Genomic DNA, 19720 nt, shown 5'->3' on the forward strand with positions numbered 1-19720 from the left:
TTCACAGATGGACAAAGAAAGCACATGATTCTTCCATGGCTCCAGTGAAGGAAGAGTTGGGAATAAAACCTAAGCTCTATGTGGAAAAACTAAACTACTTGAGAATCCCTCTTTTGATTCAGTGGCAACCAGAAATACAGAGATCCTAACACATGAGCCCTAGCGTAAGGAAGGATAACAGTGGCTGTGAAGACTACAACAGCAGCATTCATCTGACCTGTGCTTTGGTGCCTATTTGAAAACCAATCCCAAATAAATTACTAATGTAGTCCATGGATATGAACATGCAAAACACAAAGAACCCTTTTTCATAACTTCCTCTGTGCAAGATGCCTACTTAAGTTTCCCAAGAAGTCTAAAATTACTTTTGAATGATGTCCTAAGTATACAATAACTTTTTGCAACCAAGTTTGTAGTTTAATGAAACATTTTCACACTCAATGAGTAAGGTCTATCTTAATGTTAACACTATGTAAAACGTCCTAAGATAATACAAAGCATTCAGAATATTGTAAATCTGTACTATTTCCCAGCAGTATAAAACAGGCTTATTTTCAGACAGGATTTGTTCACCTGTAGCACTTGCTAAGAAAGGCAAGACTGAAACACGCAGTATTTAAGCTTTGCCAGAGAAAAACATGAGGTTGCAGCTCACCCGAAGTCATCTGGAAAGGGACACTGAGCTACCAGTTTCTCCAGAGAACAAACTTTATTTCAGAGTTTAATTCATACTGTTACTGGAAAACATATTGCACTGGGACAGGCAAAACCTGTCACAGAGTTAACTACCTAAAGCTTTACAGATGAACCTTTGATAAAAACTTCATTGCTGACACCAAATGCTACTATGATTTGGTTAAAAACAAAACTAGCAGGACGATTATTTTCATGGTAGGAATTTCAGAGACTCAGAAAGCAAAGAATATTGCTGGGCTTTATATTAAAAAGTGTGAGACATTCTAAACATTCTTAGACATGAGATAGGCTCCCATCTGTTTTACAGTTTCCTGCATCGACTTTGCCAAAATAGGCCAAGGATTGTTTAGAACCAAACAAATGTGTTATGCGCATCTCAAATAGCCCAAATGGTACTTCTATAGCTGTTCGAGACAACCGCCCAGGCAATCGCCACAAGCAGGTAACTTCAGAATCATATTTTTTCCAGTTGGCACTGGAAAGTGTCCAAGGCAAAGCTAAAGGAGGAGTGGGTAGTTCTACTAAAGGTGGAAGAATTGTGTTTCTCATAAGGCATCAAGCTTAACTGTAGTGTTTGAGACCAGAAAGTGGCGTCAACACACTTGACAAACATTCCCGGAACAACAGTATTGCAGAAACACTGGTTACGCAATGCTGAAAACTACTTAATACTCCAAGTCAATATAGGAAAGGTCCTTCTAGATCAGAGTCTCTCACCTACTGAAAAATGGGCAGAAGAAATTCAGAACAACGAAAGGAAAAGGAAAAACCAACCAACAATAATGACCAGATCAAAAGCCCATGTCAAACCTCTATGACTGGTAGGTAAACTATTATTAATATTACAAAAAGAATAGCAGCAGCATTTTATCAATTGTTGTCTCTTCCCACTCCTGGGTAAAGAAGTTTTGCATTGGAAATGTTCCAATCTCACTGATAGTAATGGAAAGTGGAAACTATGTGGAAAGTATACAACACTTGACTTTAAAAAAAGGATTTGGGTCAAACCAAACTGAAGTAGTCAGTGATTCTAAATTTGCATTGTTGAAACACTATATGTCAAGGCTTACATAGTCGTCTTTCTAGTCTCAGTACTTCAGACGTTACAGAATGAGAAATATCAGGATTCACAAAACAAAAATAGTGGCATGAAGAAAATGCAAGCAACATTTTATTTCATGACTCAAAAAATGTCTCTTCTATATACTATTTGAAAAGTAAAGGGGACAAGATCAGAGCAGAACTTCATTTCACAGCATAAAACAGCTTGCTTTGCACTTTGCAAACATACGCTGCTTGACTGAGACTCCTGCTCACTTGACTGAGACTCATCATCTCCCTTTCCCTTCTCCCACGAAGGCCGATCTCCCTCTATCAGTAGGAGAAACAAGACAAGCAGGTAGAACTCAGCTTCAAGAACACAAAAGGATATTGCCCAGCTAAAATCTGGAAGAGGAAAATCTCAACATAAAAACTAAAGCTGACGGCAACTCCCAAGCTTCAAGCGTAGTGGAAAAGAGAACATTCAGAAGGGGGTAGGCTTGTCCAGGCTATTTCAGTCTACAGAGGTAGACAATCCTGCCCTTATGATACCACTTTGCTCGTCACTAAATATTTAGCTGTATTTTAATTTTTTTACCTCCTCTTCATGTAGAACCACTTGACCTTTGAGTGGATTCCCCAGTGGTGCCACAGTCACAAAAGGTTGCCAGACATTTCCAACTGTTCTTGGGAACAGGTCATAAAGATCCACAAAGTATCCACTCTTACTAGAAACGTTCATGAAGTACAAGGAAACAGGATTGCACGTAGTAACGTAAAGAACATTTTCAGCTTCCTCTTCTGAAATAAGAAAATAAAATTAATGAAAGCCTACTGACATCATGCATTGCTCTTCTGGAAATATATATGTCTCAAACTCAACAGATGCTACAGCAAAATGTACAGCAAAATTACCATTGGCAGAGGAAGATAAAGAAATAGTCTCTTGATACTAACTAAATGTTAACAGGCAGAACATTGCCACCACACTACTAACTCTTTAAACAAGTAGTCCAAGGCACATTTGTGTAGATAGCACTCTATCTCATCCTCCCTTTCAATTAATATATTTAATAACCGAACATGGGATGAATGTAAAATTAGTATGGAACTTTTCACATCTGGCACCTTCCTGACTGATTTCAGACAATTCTAAAAATCAATCCAAAGCCATGTAATTTGTTTCGCTGTCACAAAAGTTTGTTAATATATTTGAAACGATGACTACAAGCAGAAAAGGCAGCATTCCAGTACTGATCATTAATGATTTGTTCATAATACACAATAGAGTTTAGACACCCTTAACGATGAACCCTAAAAACATTTATGAGTATTCCCAATGATACAATTCACTTTGGGACACAAGTGTATAGGTAACTAAGGCACATTTGAACCAGGGAGAAAGAATTTTACCCTGTATCAGGACAGGAGAAGAAAGCACAGCACTCTGCAAGTTAAAAGATTTGTATTAAAACTGAATGGACCTAGAGAGAGAGGAAAAGTCAAAGGAGTTTTTTTCTGAAGCAATGCAGTGCTGAACATAAAAAGTAGATAGACTTGCAATTTTGTGGCTGTGTTCTACTTTAATTACACATCCTTCTCTTACTTTGACATTCTATGATTCTGTGCATATCCTTACAAAGACCACAATGTTTCAGTGAAATTATGCTCCCATTTCAGTGGCTGATTATTTTTGTATTTCATCTACTGGTCAAAAAAGAAAAGTGCAGAAAGATAAATTATTATTCTTATACTCCATCCCTATACTCCATAACCTCTGTTCCAATTCTTAGTATTATTCCTATACTCCATTGCAAACACAGCCAGAAATACACACTATTGTAAATGCACTGAAGTGGTGTTACTACACTTAGAATCCCTCATATTGCCCTTTCATATTCTGCCACTGGTTACTGGTGAGGACTTAGGAAGTCAACCGCCTAGTTCCTCCTCATCTCTAGAATATTGGGGACCATTACAAAAGTTACTAGCTTTTCTTACTGCACCTTTTGTTACTGTGACATCGCAAACTAAGTTAACTTCACCCAAAGGCAGTGTCCAAAAAGCGAGTTCTTCTGTAAAACTGAGGGACCTGGCTTCATGTCGTTCCAGTGGAAATCCTTGGATATTTAAGTACACAGGGCCCTAAAACAAATGATAACAATGAGGGCTTGCTAAAATAATTCACTCACCATTCTTTATGGAAATCAAAAAGTTGTCTTCAAGACTGTTAATACTATTAGCAACTGCAACAGACCAATTACTAAATAATTCCCTCAGGACCCGAGGGAATGGCATGAAGATGTGCCAGGGGAGGTTTAGGTTGGATATTAGGAAAAGGTTCTTCACCCAGAGGGTGGTGGAGCACTGGAACAGGCTCCCCAGGGAGGCAGTCACGGCACCAAGCCTGGCAATGTTCAAGAAGCACTTGGACAATGCCCTCAGAGATATGGTGTGCATTTGGGGTTGTCCTGTGCAGGGACAGGAGTTGGACTTGATGATCCTCTTGGGTCCCTTCCAGCTCAGGACATTCTATGATTCTATGAAATAAACAGAAGGGAAGAGGACTGCTTTTCTGCAAGCTCTCTGAATGACCACACTGCCATTTTCTTTAGAGTACAGAAACCATCATGCCTTTCTTCTTTAGTCTTTTATTGGTTTGAAACTATTACTGCTCAGTGGCATGAAGGAAGCATTATGTACTGATAAAACAGTCCATGCAAGAAAAAAGCCAGAAAAGAAGTTCAACAGCAATTTCTTATTATATAAAGTTTAAATCTCACCCCTACATTACATTAGCAGTTCAGGTTTTTCCTTATTCACTGGAGTAATAATTATTGAAGTTAAGCCAAGAACCCAAAGCAGAAAAGAACTTGGAAGCTTTGGCTGGAGGTAAAACTGTACCAAAGATTCAGATTCAAACTTGGCAGTGCTGAAGACCCATAACAGTTCAGCTGCATGCAAAACAGAAAACAGAACACAGCTTTCTTTTCAGTCTCTGATCTTATCCAAGAATTGAGATCTGGGGCCTGAAACCAGTCCCATCCAAAACAGTTACAAAGTTCCTTCAAATATGGTATTTTCAATATCCTTATAAAACCCTCTTTTCAAGAACATCTGACCAAATTTACTGATTTTAAAGCACATCTCACATTTTGAGGGCCAGGTATACAAAAAATGTTCATATTTCTAGTCAGTATGAAAAGCCCAAGAACAGGTAAAGAGGACCACACTTCATATATACTTTTTCCTGAAGAAAACAGTCATGTCTTAAATTCTTCACATCCCAATACATAAAAACAGTATTATATGAATTAAAAAAAAAAAAAAAAGACAAACCTTTACATCTATTTTTTGAGTTTCTGTTGGACACAGCAGTTTCTGTTGTGCATTCCCCGGCTGATCGACTTTCCAGTAGCCCATAAATTTATGATCTGGTAATGGCAGTCTGTCAAACAACATAGGAACAAATGAATTTTTACATTCATTAACCAGCAATTGATATGGAATAAATCATTTAAACTACATTTTTCCAGTGAGAAATATCTGAAGATTCTCATGTATAAAATGCTTCCTCGCTAAAATATTTCATTTCTTTTATGCTTTCAATCACAAAAATTTTAGCGTTCTGGAATACTAATACAGTCACAACCTGAGCAGCATCATAAAAGCAGCAGCAATTCACATAATATGGCCTCAAAAGGAAAACCTTTTTGGTCTGCATTATTTGAGATATGTAATAAAATATATCCAAACCGTCTCTTGCTTTGCTTTATTCAGATCAGGCAGAGTGTGATAGTACCACTTAAAGGAACTCCTCTCAGTGGCACGCTCATCTAAAAACCTGGCAGAATAAGCACAGTAAACACTGTGGCAAGTTAATCATGCAATGAAAGTTCAATGAATTATTTTGATATATTTTGCCACTGACATGTACAAAAGCAAAGAAATACAGATGTGAGAGTATCCTATTGCCTCTGGCCAGTACAGTTTACAGAAAAGACAGGGACATCTTTGAAAACCTCAGTTGCTCACCTTGGTCTAATTTCTTCATTTCTGTACCTTTCATTTAGAGAAGAAATATATGGGCCACAGCAAAATTGTTTATATAGGCAAAGAAAACGCTGGTATATGACAAAGTAGCCTGACAGCAAAATAGGGACAACCCAATTTTTATTTCTTTCCTCTGAAGTGATTTGCAACCACTGAAAGCAGATTTACTTCGTTAATTGGCATGAAGACCTTCAAACTAATGAACTTAATCACTTTTGGTTTCTTTTATTATTCAGTTACTTCTAAAAAGACCTCCTATCAAAACTGCATTCTGCCTTACACGCGTTTGCACATTATTGTACAGCTACAGAACTTGGCAAGAGAACAGAAGACATCCCTTCTCCCGGTTTCTAAAAATATCTCCAAAGTCTATTTTAAGGAAGTTCTCCTAGACTGTTTGTTAAAATCCGTGCGTGGTCTCTTCTGTCCTCTCTGATGATGCTTGTTCCTACTGTTACAATTTTTTCCCCTCTCTGCACAACCAACCTGGCCCCTCTAGGTATTAGAGGTTTGCTTAATTTCTTCTTGAAATTCTTTTCACAATAAGAAGGGATCCCAAAATATAAAGAAAAACCTCAGTCGGACTATATATGAACCTTGGGGAATTTTGATTTTACTTTTTTCCCACTGAAAACTTAAAGGAAAATTCAGGGAATGAACACTAATATCCTCTAATCTTTGCAAGTCATGCTGGGAAGTTGCATTAACAGTTCTAACTGGTATACTGACACCAAAACGCAAGCAAGCTGGAGAAGCCAGTACTCACAGGCAGATGCTCCCTCAGCCTCCATCCCCGTTCTGTGTTTGGACCATCTGCCAAGGCAGTCAGATAGCCAAAGACACTTCTTGCAAACAGAAAACATTTTGGATGCTATAGATCATTGGTGCTCATAGATAAATATCCAGCTGCCAGCAATATGCCACTGAGGCATGTAATGGGGGAAGCGCATCCAATTAACTCCCTCTCTTAGGCAAAGAACCAGTAGAGCCTTCATTGCCTTTTGTTGCCTAGTTAAGAGTATCAATAGATACCAGTGTTTGAAGAGTGAGTTATTTTGCGCTCTTCCTCACCTCAGTTTGTATTTTTCCATTCTTACATATACACAATTCTTAGATAAATTCATTCATGCGGTCACAAAACTGGCAAACAGTCAAGTCCCTAAACTAAATGCCAGTTTATCCATGAACCGGAATTTTACTTCAGGCTTCCATTTGGGTTTCAAAATGATTTGGTGACAAAATGTTGATTGTGTCTTGAGCCAAAACTATCTTGCGTGTGAAAAGAAAATTGCTATGGTGACTCTGAGTAGCACAATCTCTGATATGCCTATAATCAGCAATAATTGTATCCTGTTAGCTCAATGGAACATCAGCTTCCACAAGGATTTGGACTTCGGTCTTAATTCCTTACACATTACTCCCATGGACAAAATCCTAGAAATAAATGGGTTCACTACTAATCATGAATAGTTACTAAATTTTAAAACAAAACATAGGTTAATAGCCAGCTCTAACCAAGTACACTACTTTATATAGCAACAGAATTACACATTGCATTCCCAAAGAAATAAAACATTTCCACTCTGCTTCAGCTTTCTGGAGATTTGCTTTACTAATAGTTCCTCTCTTCCCTCAGGAAAACTGATTTCTCCTCTCTCCTAGATTGCTGAGGTTTTGTTCTCTTTCCTGTTTCTGAATGACATAGTTTCTCTGGGGTGGCAGACCAAGTCATCATGAACAGCAAAGAGGAGGGAAAGGTAGATCAGAATTTAGGATACTGCTTAGGAAAGCAGTATTCATAATACAAAGTTCTTTTGCCAAGAGTAATAGTGATCTTATTCTTCCAGGGCCTGACAATTCTTTTTTCCTCTATCTCACTGCTCTCCCTTATAAATCAGGTCTAAGAAAGACTAGGAGTATTGAAGAAGCTGGTGGCATTAAAGGTCTTACAACCAGGCTGCCTCCTGAATGATTCTCAGGAGATGCTGAGGATGCAGAAGAACTGGAACAACATGCCCCCACTGAAAACATGTATACACCTTAACAGTTTTCCTCTAGTGAATATATATGATACACAGTGAAGGAGGGAGATTTTCTTTTCACAGGATTTATAATTAACAAACAAGTTTTGAAAATAACTTGAAGTAACAGTACTAGTAAAAAGCTTCACAAGGCGCTCCTGCCACACTGCTGTATTCCAAATTAATTAACCAAATACTGTTTACATAAAAGGCAGACAGAATACTATGGAAATGCCACCACCAGCAAAAATCTGCAAAGCACAGGGATCTGATGGATGTAAAAAGTGCAGTGGCTGGGTAAGAACGGCACTGAAACTCCACTGCTTTCTCTGGCTGAGGTGTATCCACGATTTTTGCTTTCCTCAAAAGCTGGAAAGGGTTTCTAGAACAGAAAAACTACACGGCAGACTGCAGTAATCTTGTAAGACAGCCGAGACTTAAAAGCAAGTTCTAAGGAATTATTCCTGATCAATTCTTTGATTATGGATCTGTCAAAGCCTGTTGCTTAAGGAAAATTCAGAATTTTTTTTTTAATGTTTACTTACTCTTAGTTTTACATCCTGGTATTCTAGAACACCACTGTTGTCCATGAAATGGTTATATAAGCAGGTATTTTGTTTAGAAAAGGTGATTGTGCAGGACCTACAGTTGATGGGACGATTCTACAAAAAATTACCATTTAGCCTGATTATCTTCATGCACCATCTGTCAAAAGATAGTTCTCTAGTGGCTTCTGCTGCTGGAGAATTTTTCAAAGTGACACCTACAGAAACAACTTCTTTTCATTTTATCTTTTTGATTTTAGAAAATAAGTTCATTTTATGCTAATCAACAAAACAAAACCAAAACCCACCAAACAACTGTGTTCAAAAAGTCAACAGAACCTGCTTTATAAAGTTATTCATTTAGCTTTCCGAGAACATACTGGAAAATGGCTACAAATCTTTAAGACTAGAGTTCCACTGAACGCAAAGTCTCTACAGCCAGCTATTGTATTCCTACAGCTGAAGACATGAACTATGAGAGGCAACGAAACTTCTTAAGACCTGGCTGTGTAAAACAGCTCAGTGCTGGCACAGAGCGATTATTCAAGGACTTCGGTAACAGCCTGTGCTCTGTCTAGCTGAAGAGACTTCTATCCCACCTAACTTTTTTGGACTTGAGTAAGATACAGGTTGAAAACAGGAAAATTCCCTACCAACCAGATCTCTGTACTTTATTTAAACACATTTTGATTAAAAATATAAGCAGTAGACATACATAACAGTCTTATGTTAGGCCTCCCATTCCCTAACCCCCTCTGCTTCCCCTGCAATGCACAGGATGGATAAGAGACACATATGGTATGAGACAGGTCCAACAATTAACTACAGATTACCAGGGTGGGAGGGGTGGGACACATGGATGGGACCAAACCAGTTTCAAGAGAAAACTTAAGCCATTAAAATTTACATATTTACATTATATATAAAAAATTCAGTTCACATAAAATGAATATTCAAGTTACTGCAAGCACCTGGAAGTGGACAGTGACAGGAGGAGTAATACGGAATGGCAATTTCATCAAGGATAAATGCCAGAATTGCAGCTGAACGCTGTTTTGCCTAGCAATTGCAAATGGTCTGAACTGTGCAACAAAATGGCAGATTAACGTGAGTTCAGCCAAATGTGACATAACAGATGTCAACGGGAAAAACAAAGTGCAATTGTACATAAAGAAAGGTCATGAGTTAGTACAGTGAGTAATCCCTTTTACCCACTATGTCTTGGCAAAACATCATACACAAGCCATCTGCTTTACACACAATACTGATAAAAATTACAAACTGTTGAACAGGTGATACCAGGAGATACAAACCATATCATGATGTTATAAGCTGACAATACTGAACATGTCAGCACCTTACAAGAATGACCATCCTATTTTGGGGAAGAAAAACACCCTGAAGGAAACAAAAAGCCCAAGTAAAGCATTACTTTACAAGACTAACATATGATACCAATTTTGGAAATAAATTAATTGGCATCTACAAATTAATTTCTCTTTTGAGAAAATAACTACTGTAAGAATTCTGTTCTAAATGGTCATTAGACACCACTAAATCTTTCCTTCCAAGATTAGGTATGTTTATTCCAGAGCCTAAACTAAAATTCCCATAAGGTTCACGGGTATTATCTGGTAAACTTCCACTGTAACTTCAGCCAGATACAACCCCAAAGCTCCTTCTATCAAGATCCTGTATTGCAGTATGTTGCTCATGTCTCTCATGTTTTTGTTCCTATATTAGCAGCAGTTATGTTTCAGCAGCAATTTAACTAATTCTGATTTATTCAAGTTTTTAGATTAAGTGACAGTTTTTAGATTAAGGTGACAGACTTCTCCAAAACTTTTAAAAACAAAATAAAGATTCACAAATTGTTTGACCCAAGGCATGCCAGATTACCCGTATAAGGGAGTCAACATTTCACTATAATGATTTTCCTGTCCTAGAATCTCCTGGAAATGCTTCTGTACTGCAAAACTACTTAATTGCACAGGATTTGTATTCTTATCAATAGCAATGATTTTGCTGCAGGTATGACTAACATCCTCAGGCACAATAACTTTGGACTATTATCCTAGTTTTCACATTACTTAACAGAACCACTGAACAATTTATTATGCTAACTAGTAAGTCTTGAGAGTCTTGCAAATTAAAACTGGAACACAGAAGTGAATCTCTGTGGGAGTATGCTGTTTTCAGTAGGACACTGTAGAAATCACACCCAGTAAACCTTCAGATTGCCATCTTACGAGAGACTACAATTTAGTTGAAGATGTCCCTGCTCATTGCAGGGGGGTTGGACTAGATGATTTTTAAAGGTCCCTTCTAACCCAAACTATTCTATGGTTCTGTGATTCTTTAAGCAGGTCGGAAAACAAGCTTAAAATTGGAAGTGACTTTGACAAGTTAGAGAACTAATCTGAAAAAATACAATACAGTAAGAAAATTGCAAGCATGAAGGAAGTTGATTACATGAAGTGAAGATGGGGTAAGCACTCTGCAGGCTTCTGCAGAAAGGATCTGGAGGTTCATGTTTAGAAAACCAGACATGAGTTAAACATCACAAGAAATGCAAACATATTGGGGTTTTCAGAAGGGACTGCTGAATAAAATACATCTCTATTCTATACTTTCATACTCTAACTCAGCTCTAGCAGAAAATACCTGGCCCAGTTACACGCAAAATGCTTGAAGACGGACATGAATAAAGTGGAGAGGGGGAGCATAAAAGAAAAACAACCAGAGGCCTTAAAAAAGGAAGATGACTGAGTGAGCTAGATGTGTTTTGTCTAGAAATGACTTTCTAATAGCAACGATATTAAGAACAAGACTGACTTGCTTTGGGAGGTTACAGAACTCCATCTCTGAAGGTTTTCTGGCATGAATCATGACAGAAAACAGGTAAGAAGGTATTAGATTAACTTGCATCTTTTCTGAAGGAAGTGGGACGGACTAGTTTACCACCATTACCCTACTCTCAAAATCCTGGAAAACAATATAGAGATCAATACTCTAGTTCTAAACACATAGCAGCTTCAGGAAGAACCTTTTCTTCAGTGGTCCAAACACCATACCCAATTACCTCAATGCACCCATCACATGAGCTTCAATATGGGCTGGAACAGATTTGGAGAGATTACCTAGATATTCTTTTACCCCAAGGCGGAATCAACTATGCCTAAACCATTCCTGAAAGACGTGTGTGTAATTCAAGGTGATCCACCTGTTGTTTACGAGCTCCATAGGGTTAAATCTCATCACCAGTAGCAAGGCTGTCTTGGAATGGAGCAGCAGGATAATCTGAAATGTCAGCTGTGGTGGATGTGAGCAAGATACTGAGACCAAGCTTGCTGGATCATCAGAGTAAGGTGGTCAGCCTAGTCTCAATCTTGCATAGTGAGATCTAAGAAAAAGTTGCTTTTATTGACTGTCTGTGAACTGCTCCTGTAGTTTCTTGTTCCCTTGGCCTTCAGTGCACAGAGTATGCACCCATAGCTGTCTGTCAAGTGAAGTTTTTGATGAGCATCTTCTGGGGTCTTGTAAGTCTATTGTCCTTGGCGTAACCTATCCTATAAAACCTCAGTGATGGACTCAAAATGATCAGGTAATTATCAATAATTTGAAATGATCAGACCTTTCTTCTGTCATCACACTTCTAGACTGAACAGTTCCCACTTACAGCAGTCTTTCTTTTATGTTGCCTAAACCTCTGATCTTCTCATTACTAAAGAGTCCTCTCCAATCCACCCCTGTAAACCCACATCTAACACTTCTAAATATTATATAAAGTGCAAATTTCTCAAAAACTATGACAAACGTCATAATTCTTTAAAATAAACATTACCAAGTAATTTTTACCAAAGAAACTATGGCAGGAGTTTCAAGTGTGTACTGTCAATTTAACAGGCACTGTAGTTGCTCAAGCATTGGTTCCCACAGCAGGTAATTCTGCTGTCATCAAAATTAAAAAGTACACCGCAGTCATTACACTGCCAATCTTCTTTTAATAGTTATATGTAGGAAGTTAGATATGGTAAGAGTGGTGCTCCAGCAGGAGAATCCTACACAAGGACACCTAATAACAATATGTCATGTCATAAGAATCAGCCCTTCCTTAGCGAATATAAAAGTAGTATGTCCCATGGAAAACTCAATTTTCCAAATATCTGTAAAACTTTCTTCATGAAAGGGAAATATTTGTTTCTCCATAAATAAATTATATAACAGAGTTCAAGCCAGAGTAAGTTTTCTAATTGCTTTTCATTATGATCTACTTAAGCCTGTTATCTGTGAATTGTACAAGAATGAGTTAAATTTCTTTCACAATTTAGTTTAGTCTTAAAAAAAGGTGTTTTGATTCTAAGCTCTGAAAAAGTATATGGTGTAATATGTCATCTGCTAATAGAATCAAAGAATATTAGTGATATACAGACATACCTAAAAATTGTTCTTAGAGCTCGCATGCATTGCCCTATTCTGCAGAAGTATTTTTGTAGAACCTTTTTTGCATATCAAAGACAAAATCCCACTACAACTAAAGACAACTTTTTTTTCCCCCCGCTACCAATTTAGGTGATAAGTAACAGGACAGAAGTGTGTTGCAATTCAATTAAAAACACAGGAGAAGAAACAAGTATTTCCCTTTATTAAAATATTTTTGCCATACAAGCTATTAATATGTACACAGACATTAACGATTAAATATTAGGAATAAGCAAATACTCTATCATAAAGTAATTTATATTGTAACTTATTTGGAGGAATATAAATTTGAGCCAGAGGAGGATTGACTTCAAGTATTCCAGGTTGTTGTTAAATCAGTTAGCAGCAACGTAACATGCTATTAAAAAGTGAATATGAGACACCTGTCTTCTTAATATATATCTTATGTTATTCTTACTCCTTGGCCAGCTGTACATTGGTCGGTTTCGCTCCAATAGGTATCCCATATTTGTGCAAAGTGCTGATCAAGATTTCACGCATCTCGTTGTTGTAGGAGTCAAAGTCAAATACATTTCGAACAACATTTGCCAGACCTTCAGTTGGAAATTTCTGTGAAGAAACAAAGCCCCCCAAATTTCTTTTACTGAATATCTGTTAAGTTACAGCAGATAATTAAATACTTTTAAAATAAATAGTTATAACAATAACTTTGCTCAACTCAGACTAGTGCTCAAGTAATCTTTTTTTTTTGTTTCCAGGATAAAGAACGGACATTGCTTCAAGTCAGAATGAAGTTACTAACACTAAACCTGAATTAAACAAACAAGGAGACAATTATTTAAATACTCAACATCATTCATGTTTTAAAGAATTATTTTAATTATACACATAACAAGATGGTGTAATCATTGGAATATATAATAAAGTAGGTTTTTTTTAATTTGGAACTGCCTTCTGCTAACCATGAAGATCTAACATATACACTCTTATACTCAACTGTACAATTAATTTAAGAATTTTGATGCTTAATGTTGAATAGTAAAGCAGGAGGTACACTGCTTGCTTACTAAAAATGACTTTAGGTCATGATGGATGTTAGCAGACACATAAATTCACTTAGATGCACAAACATTCGTTTTCTTAGCAAAAATTACTACCTGAAACCTGCTGTGTACATGAAGAAAAAACAGTTTATCAAACTTTCATTAGTCATTTCCAATAAAGGAAACTTTTGCTATTGAACTGGACTGATGTTTTAAGGCCAGTGTGCTCTTCCAGGTTTCATACCCTCACATCTTCCCACACCTTTTAATTATTACTTTTCTGCAAAAAGAAAACACATTTTTCTGCCTCTCATTTCCCACTAAGACCTAAAAGCCAGCAAGACTTAAAAGACTTGACTGAGCAGTCAAACTCATGTAGTAGAAATAAGCTGAAATGAAGAAGATTTTTTTTTTTTTTGGTACCTGCAGAAGACACTGTAGGTGTCAAAAGCTGGCTTAGCCTTTCTGCAAACTGGTTCCAAGTGCTTAATCAGTAACTTCCACTGTCTTTTGAATTGCCCTAAAACTCCAACAGCAAAAATCTATGTGTCCCCATTTAAATTAATGCAGATTCCAGTAAACATGGACTTGAATGTATGCAGGATAATTTCAGGCTCCAATAAGCTTATTTTTCAAAGGTACATTTAGCTAATTTGAACAGAATATGTATTGTGCAAAATTTAGATTTTATTTGCCATTGATGAAAACATCTGTTTAAATTGAACATGTTAACACATCTAAGTCACCGAACCTTTTCACAGATACTCTTTAATAAAACATCTGAAAGGAATCACCTCACTCTCCTAAGATGTAAATGGAGTAAATGAAAAGAACTTTTTAAAAAAACCCACCAAATTAGTATGTATATCCTAGAATTTTACCACCACTGCTTTAGTTTACTTTTTTATGCATGAGACAGGAATGAGAATCTTATTTGAAAGGTCTCACTTTTTCTTCATATGCCATTTGTTCAAATATTAGATATTTGAGACCAGGACATGGATCCCATCTCAGAATGACACATTGACAGTGATGAAGATAAACATGTTGAATTGAAGACTTATCTGCTTTTTCCCCATCGGAGAGCAAGTCAGGTACAAATAACTTCCAACCCAGACTTAACGGAAGTGGCAGAAAAATGTATAAAAGCATTAAAAATAACAATATCTGTGTCCTGAAATAAAAACTAAACCAGAAAAAACCATACATTTTTAATAAATATTATGTCCTGTACTCTTAATCAAGCATCAGCCTTAGTCAGGAGTTTAATATTTTCCCAACTTAATAAATATCTAATCTCTGAAATAATATATCCTTGACACAAGTAATACTAAAATTAGGTAGTTACTGTGGTAGAATAGAATACCACTGCTAGTAATAGGCTTGTACAAACCTTATTTTAATCTTTGGTGCACATGCCACAGGATATTTCAGTTGTAGAGTTGATATAAAAGCACACAAAACTATGTCCTGGTTTTTAAACCTGTCCATGAGGAACCTAGTAGAAGTTCTGCATTATTAGAGATTAGCAAAATACAAGTTATTATGGGATAATGTAAAGTTGCCCTATGGCCTGTGCCACCCTCGTTATAATGTCCATTCCTTACTAAATCAAACAGGTTACTAAAAATACAATTTCTCCCAACAGCTATTCTAACTAAAGGCTGTATAGATGTTTCACATGTAATGTAAATGCAAAAAATGACAACGTTCAGCAGTGAAGGTACTAACTTCTATAATGTAAATTGCACCTGGGAGTGAAAGTAAACATCATAATTAAAAAAAAAAAAGCCCACAGACTTATAAAAATGTATATCATAGTTAAATTTAAAAACATGTAAAGCTACTTAGTGCTCAGTGTGCAGGACCCTATCTCAGTCTGTTTTCAAGTGTGTCTTCTTTTTGATAACAAGAACAAAACACATCTAGAATTGTCCATACTTTATATAACCAAAACCTTTCCTTAAGTAATTATTTTAGAACATTTTTTGATGGTGAATATGGCATTTTCTGTGTTATTCCCTTCTCACTGAGAAGCACAACCAACAAACTGGCACCAAGTTATCTTATTCACTCATGACCTACTCTTTTACCTGCCCTGTACTACATACTGCAAAAACCTTGGTCAAGTTCTTCAAACTACTGGTTTTCACAACCCCAGGTATGTCCAACGGTGTTCTGAACCACTGCATAGCTTCTGATATTGAAACCCTTCTCCTCAGTGAATTGCCACAATAGCTCCATGCCTCTTGATCAGTAGGACAACATAAAAACCATGTATTTCCTTCAGGTACAACTGATTGTTGCTGTCAGTAAAACCTGTTCCGAACACAAGCCACTTGTCAAAAGGCCATCTACTTCAGTTATTAAAAAAACCCCCAGAACTCTCTTGTTTCAATCAGAACAAATCAACCATGTTTTAATAACTGCCTGGACAACTGCTTACTGAAGAAAGGCAATGACAGTTCACTTGAAGAAAGAAAAAAAAAAGTTGAATGTTTGAGTTCAACATTTTTAAAAAATCATTTGGTTTCTATTGATTTTTAAAACCAGATTACTGGAGAAAATATTGATCTCTCATCTGTCTGTCTGGTTCTTATTCATTGATTCTTCCCCTTACAAGTAACACCTCTGTGTGTACCTTATTGAGTATTTTCACAGCTTAGATTCTTGGCTGTTCCTTAAAATAGTAAGTAACGTAGGCTTTGTTTTTAACAATTTTCTATTTTTTTTATATATATATTATGCTTTATTTGATATAGAGTTGTGACAGAATTCAGCTTGGTGAAAAATCTGTATTTTTATGGATCTAACGTTCCATGAATACCTGTATTCCTACAGTCTGCTTAAAAGATATCAGCAAAATAGTAGTTTCCTAGTACAAATAGAGAATCTTAATCAAAATATGCTATACACATTGAGGTCTACTATACTTCTACCACTACCCTGAAAACAAAGTGACAAACTATGAGTCCAGATTTTTGTTTTAGACTTCTACATTGTGTTCTCACTGCCACCTATTTCTCTACATATTCTAGTGCCTTCACACACCTGCACATCTCCCAACCTGCCAGCACCATCCCAAAGGCCTACCCTGTCCCCAGGACACTAACTGAGCTCTCCCTACCTGCTCATTCCTCTGTTCCCTTGGCTCCCCCCTCTATCCCTGATGCCTTTTCACCAAACAATGCCAGCTCTGTCTGTCTCCTCAGTTGTCCTGTCAGCCAGGCAAGAAGCACCACATCCAAGTCTCATCCTGAGCAACACGCATACTAACTGATTAACCAGTGCTCATGTCTTTAGTGGGTATCATCTACTACCAAGCAAAACACCTCAGTTCTCCCCCTGCCTTTTCATTCACAGGGATACTAATTTCAGTCTGTTCCTCTCTGTCACATAGTCGCTGATTTTGATTAAACCAGCAGAAACCTAATTAACTTTGAAAACTGGTTACTGAGATTCACTGCGGTTGGTCAAAAGGATAAAAGGTCGTTCATGTGAGTAGGGCAGCAAGGAAAGGGATACAAACTGATCTGAAAGCCTAGCTTCCTTTCAAGAACAGGCTGAACAGAGAAAAAGTACTTGGTGCAAAAGCTTACCAAACAGGCCTAAAAGCTTGATGATTAGACTTTAGGGCCTGAAGGTACTTCACATATTCACTGTTTGAAAATTGTTACACTAGTACCTACTACTAGAAAGCAATCTCATATACAAACAATAAAGAAGGCTTATCAAAAAAACCTCAGCTTTCCCAAACTAAACAGAATTAGTAGAAAAGCTATTCCCATTTTATCTGGACTAACATGGCTTGCCTGATTAATGTCTACCAGGGACACTGGGTGAAACTGAACTCTGCAAAACAACATATAAGAAGTCTCACGAAAACTTGTATGTTAGAGTGCAGGGAAGCTGTCATAACATACATCGGCAGTTAGGGCAGCATACGGTAACTCAACAGAGCGAGAGCAGAGCTTCTCAGCTGGCCCAGATGCCACCATTATCATCAATACTTCTGACATTTGACAATTTGAAAACTGCAGGCGAGGGGGACAAAAAAAAAGCTATATTCAGGTCACCTGCAATCTAGAGCTGCAAGACTCAAATTCCCTATACAATCCATGAGGATTGTATAGTTAGGCAGTCACAGTAGACAGCTTTCCCTACACCTGCAGTTTGAGATCTGCAAAGCAGTTTGGTAACTTGGGCTTCACCAAAAAACCCTTCACTTATGAAAAAATTAGTACAGAGGCAACCTAGCTCTGACTGCAGTGTCTAAGCTACAACTAAATTGCTCTGGGTTCCCTGCTTGCATAATCTTTATGGGAAGATGCTCTTGTAACTACACTGTAGGCACAACCCTATACATTGAAGACCACAATTAATCAAGAGTGCAGAGATAAGCCTAATAGTATGCTGTTGTCACAGTAATCAGAATATTCTCTTAACTGACTAGCCCTAGTGCTCAGATGCTCTCTCAGATAACATTAATCGACAGCAATCTTTTCTCCAAAACAACTCTTCCAAAATTATGTGAAAGAAATCAACACAATGGTACAAAGAGAGCGGGGCTGTGGAACTGCTGTAAGGGAAATTGTTTAACAACATGACTAACTTCCCTCCTTCCTTCCTAAGGACCAGCAATTTTATTGACTCATTTCCCTCCTTCCTCTTTTTTCTTTACCTGAAGACCTAAAAGCTTCTTACTTTGGAATAACCATTATGTTTATATTCATTGTTTACATTTGGCTACTACCAGCCTTTTTATTATTCAGATTGAAAACCAAGTTACAGTAAACAAAATGTTGCATCCTTTCAAAAAGCCTGGGATCTTGAAAACAAATGTTACAGAAGAAATCAAAGCTGCATGTTGGAGATTTATTTGGATATTTACACTTGTCTTTGAAAGGGTTGAAAACTTAGCAGATGGGAAACTTCCCCACTGATCTGTGCCCAATGCCCAGACTGAAGTGACCATACTAATCTGGTTAAGTGAAGGAGGCAGAAGCAGAGAGTAAGTGCCCTTAAGACAAATAGCAATGCAGCTCTTCCAATCTTCAATTAGATGCTGTTCACACTCAAAGAAAAAAAACAAAAAACAATTAAGTCCATATGTTTTCACACTAGCCGGAGCTAGAGGACAGTGCAAACTTCAGACTACTTGGAGACAGAAGGCAAAGGAAGGTTAGGATGGAAGGTTGGAACAGCCAGAGCACGAAGATGGGAAGGGGTTTATTTAACAAAAAACCCAAACCACCAGCTTTTCAGCAGCACAGCAACAGCTCCTCAAGTTCGTCATTTTTCCACTTTCATTTCAAATATAACTTTGTGTTTAAAGACATCAGTGATGGTATCAACATGGTACACGTTCCTATTAGTTTGGTAAGCAAATACCTATCAACTGGTATTGGATCCTGTGCTGGTTTTGGCTGAGAAGGGGTTAATTCTCCTCACTGTGGGGGTCGGCTACCTTTCCAGCTTCCCGCGCTCTGCCGCGTGGCGGGGGGGGCTGGGAGGGGCAGGGCCACAGTGGGGGCGGCTGACCCCGACTGGCCAATGGCAGGTTCATTCCATACCATGTGACACCACGACTAGTATATTGGGGGGGGCAGTGGCAGCGCGGAGGCGGCGCGGCGCCGGGTCGGCGGGTGGCGCGTGCAGTTTGTTTTGGCGGTTCGTTCCCCCTCTCCCCTCCCTTCCCCCCTCCCCCTGGGCTTTGCGCCTCTCGTTGTTCTCCTTTACATTGCATTTCTATTGTTGTTTCTTTTTTTATTTTAATTATTGAACTGTTCTTATCCCAACCCATGAGCGTTACCCTTCTGATTCTCTCCCCCATCTACCGGTGGGGGAGTGAGCGAGCGACTGTGTGGGGCCGAGCTGC

The 19720-nt window shown here is 37.8% G+C and overlaps 1 protein-coding gene across 2 annotated transcripts in view; it reads right to left on the reverse strand.

The window, feature by feature from the left end:
• VWA8 (von Willebrand factor A domain containing 8) overlaps positions 1-19720 on the reverse strand; it is a 195603-nt gene that overhangs the window by 66711 nt on the left and 109172 nt on the right. For both annotated transcript variants that reach the window (XM_064440807.1, XM_064440806.1), the window contains exons 26-29: positions 13257-13408; positions 5077-5185; positions 3744-3882; positions 2336-2538 (exon numbers count right to left, since the gene is read on the reverse strand). In XM_064440807.1, coding sequence (XP_064296877.1) covers positions 2336-2538; positions 3744-3882; positions 5077-5185; positions 13257-13408 — 603 coding nt within the window. The remainder of the gene's footprint in view (positions 1-2335; positions 2539-3743; positions 3883-5076; positions 5186-13256; positions 13409-19720) is intronic.

The sequence above is a fragment of the Phalacrocorax carbo genome, chromosome 1, assembly GCF_963921805.1.
Source record: "Phalacrocorax carbo chromosome 1, bPhaCar2.1, whole genome shotgun sequence".
NCBI lineage: Eukaryota > Metazoa > Chordata > Aves > Suliformes > Phalacrocoracidae > Phalacrocorax > Phalacrocorax carbo.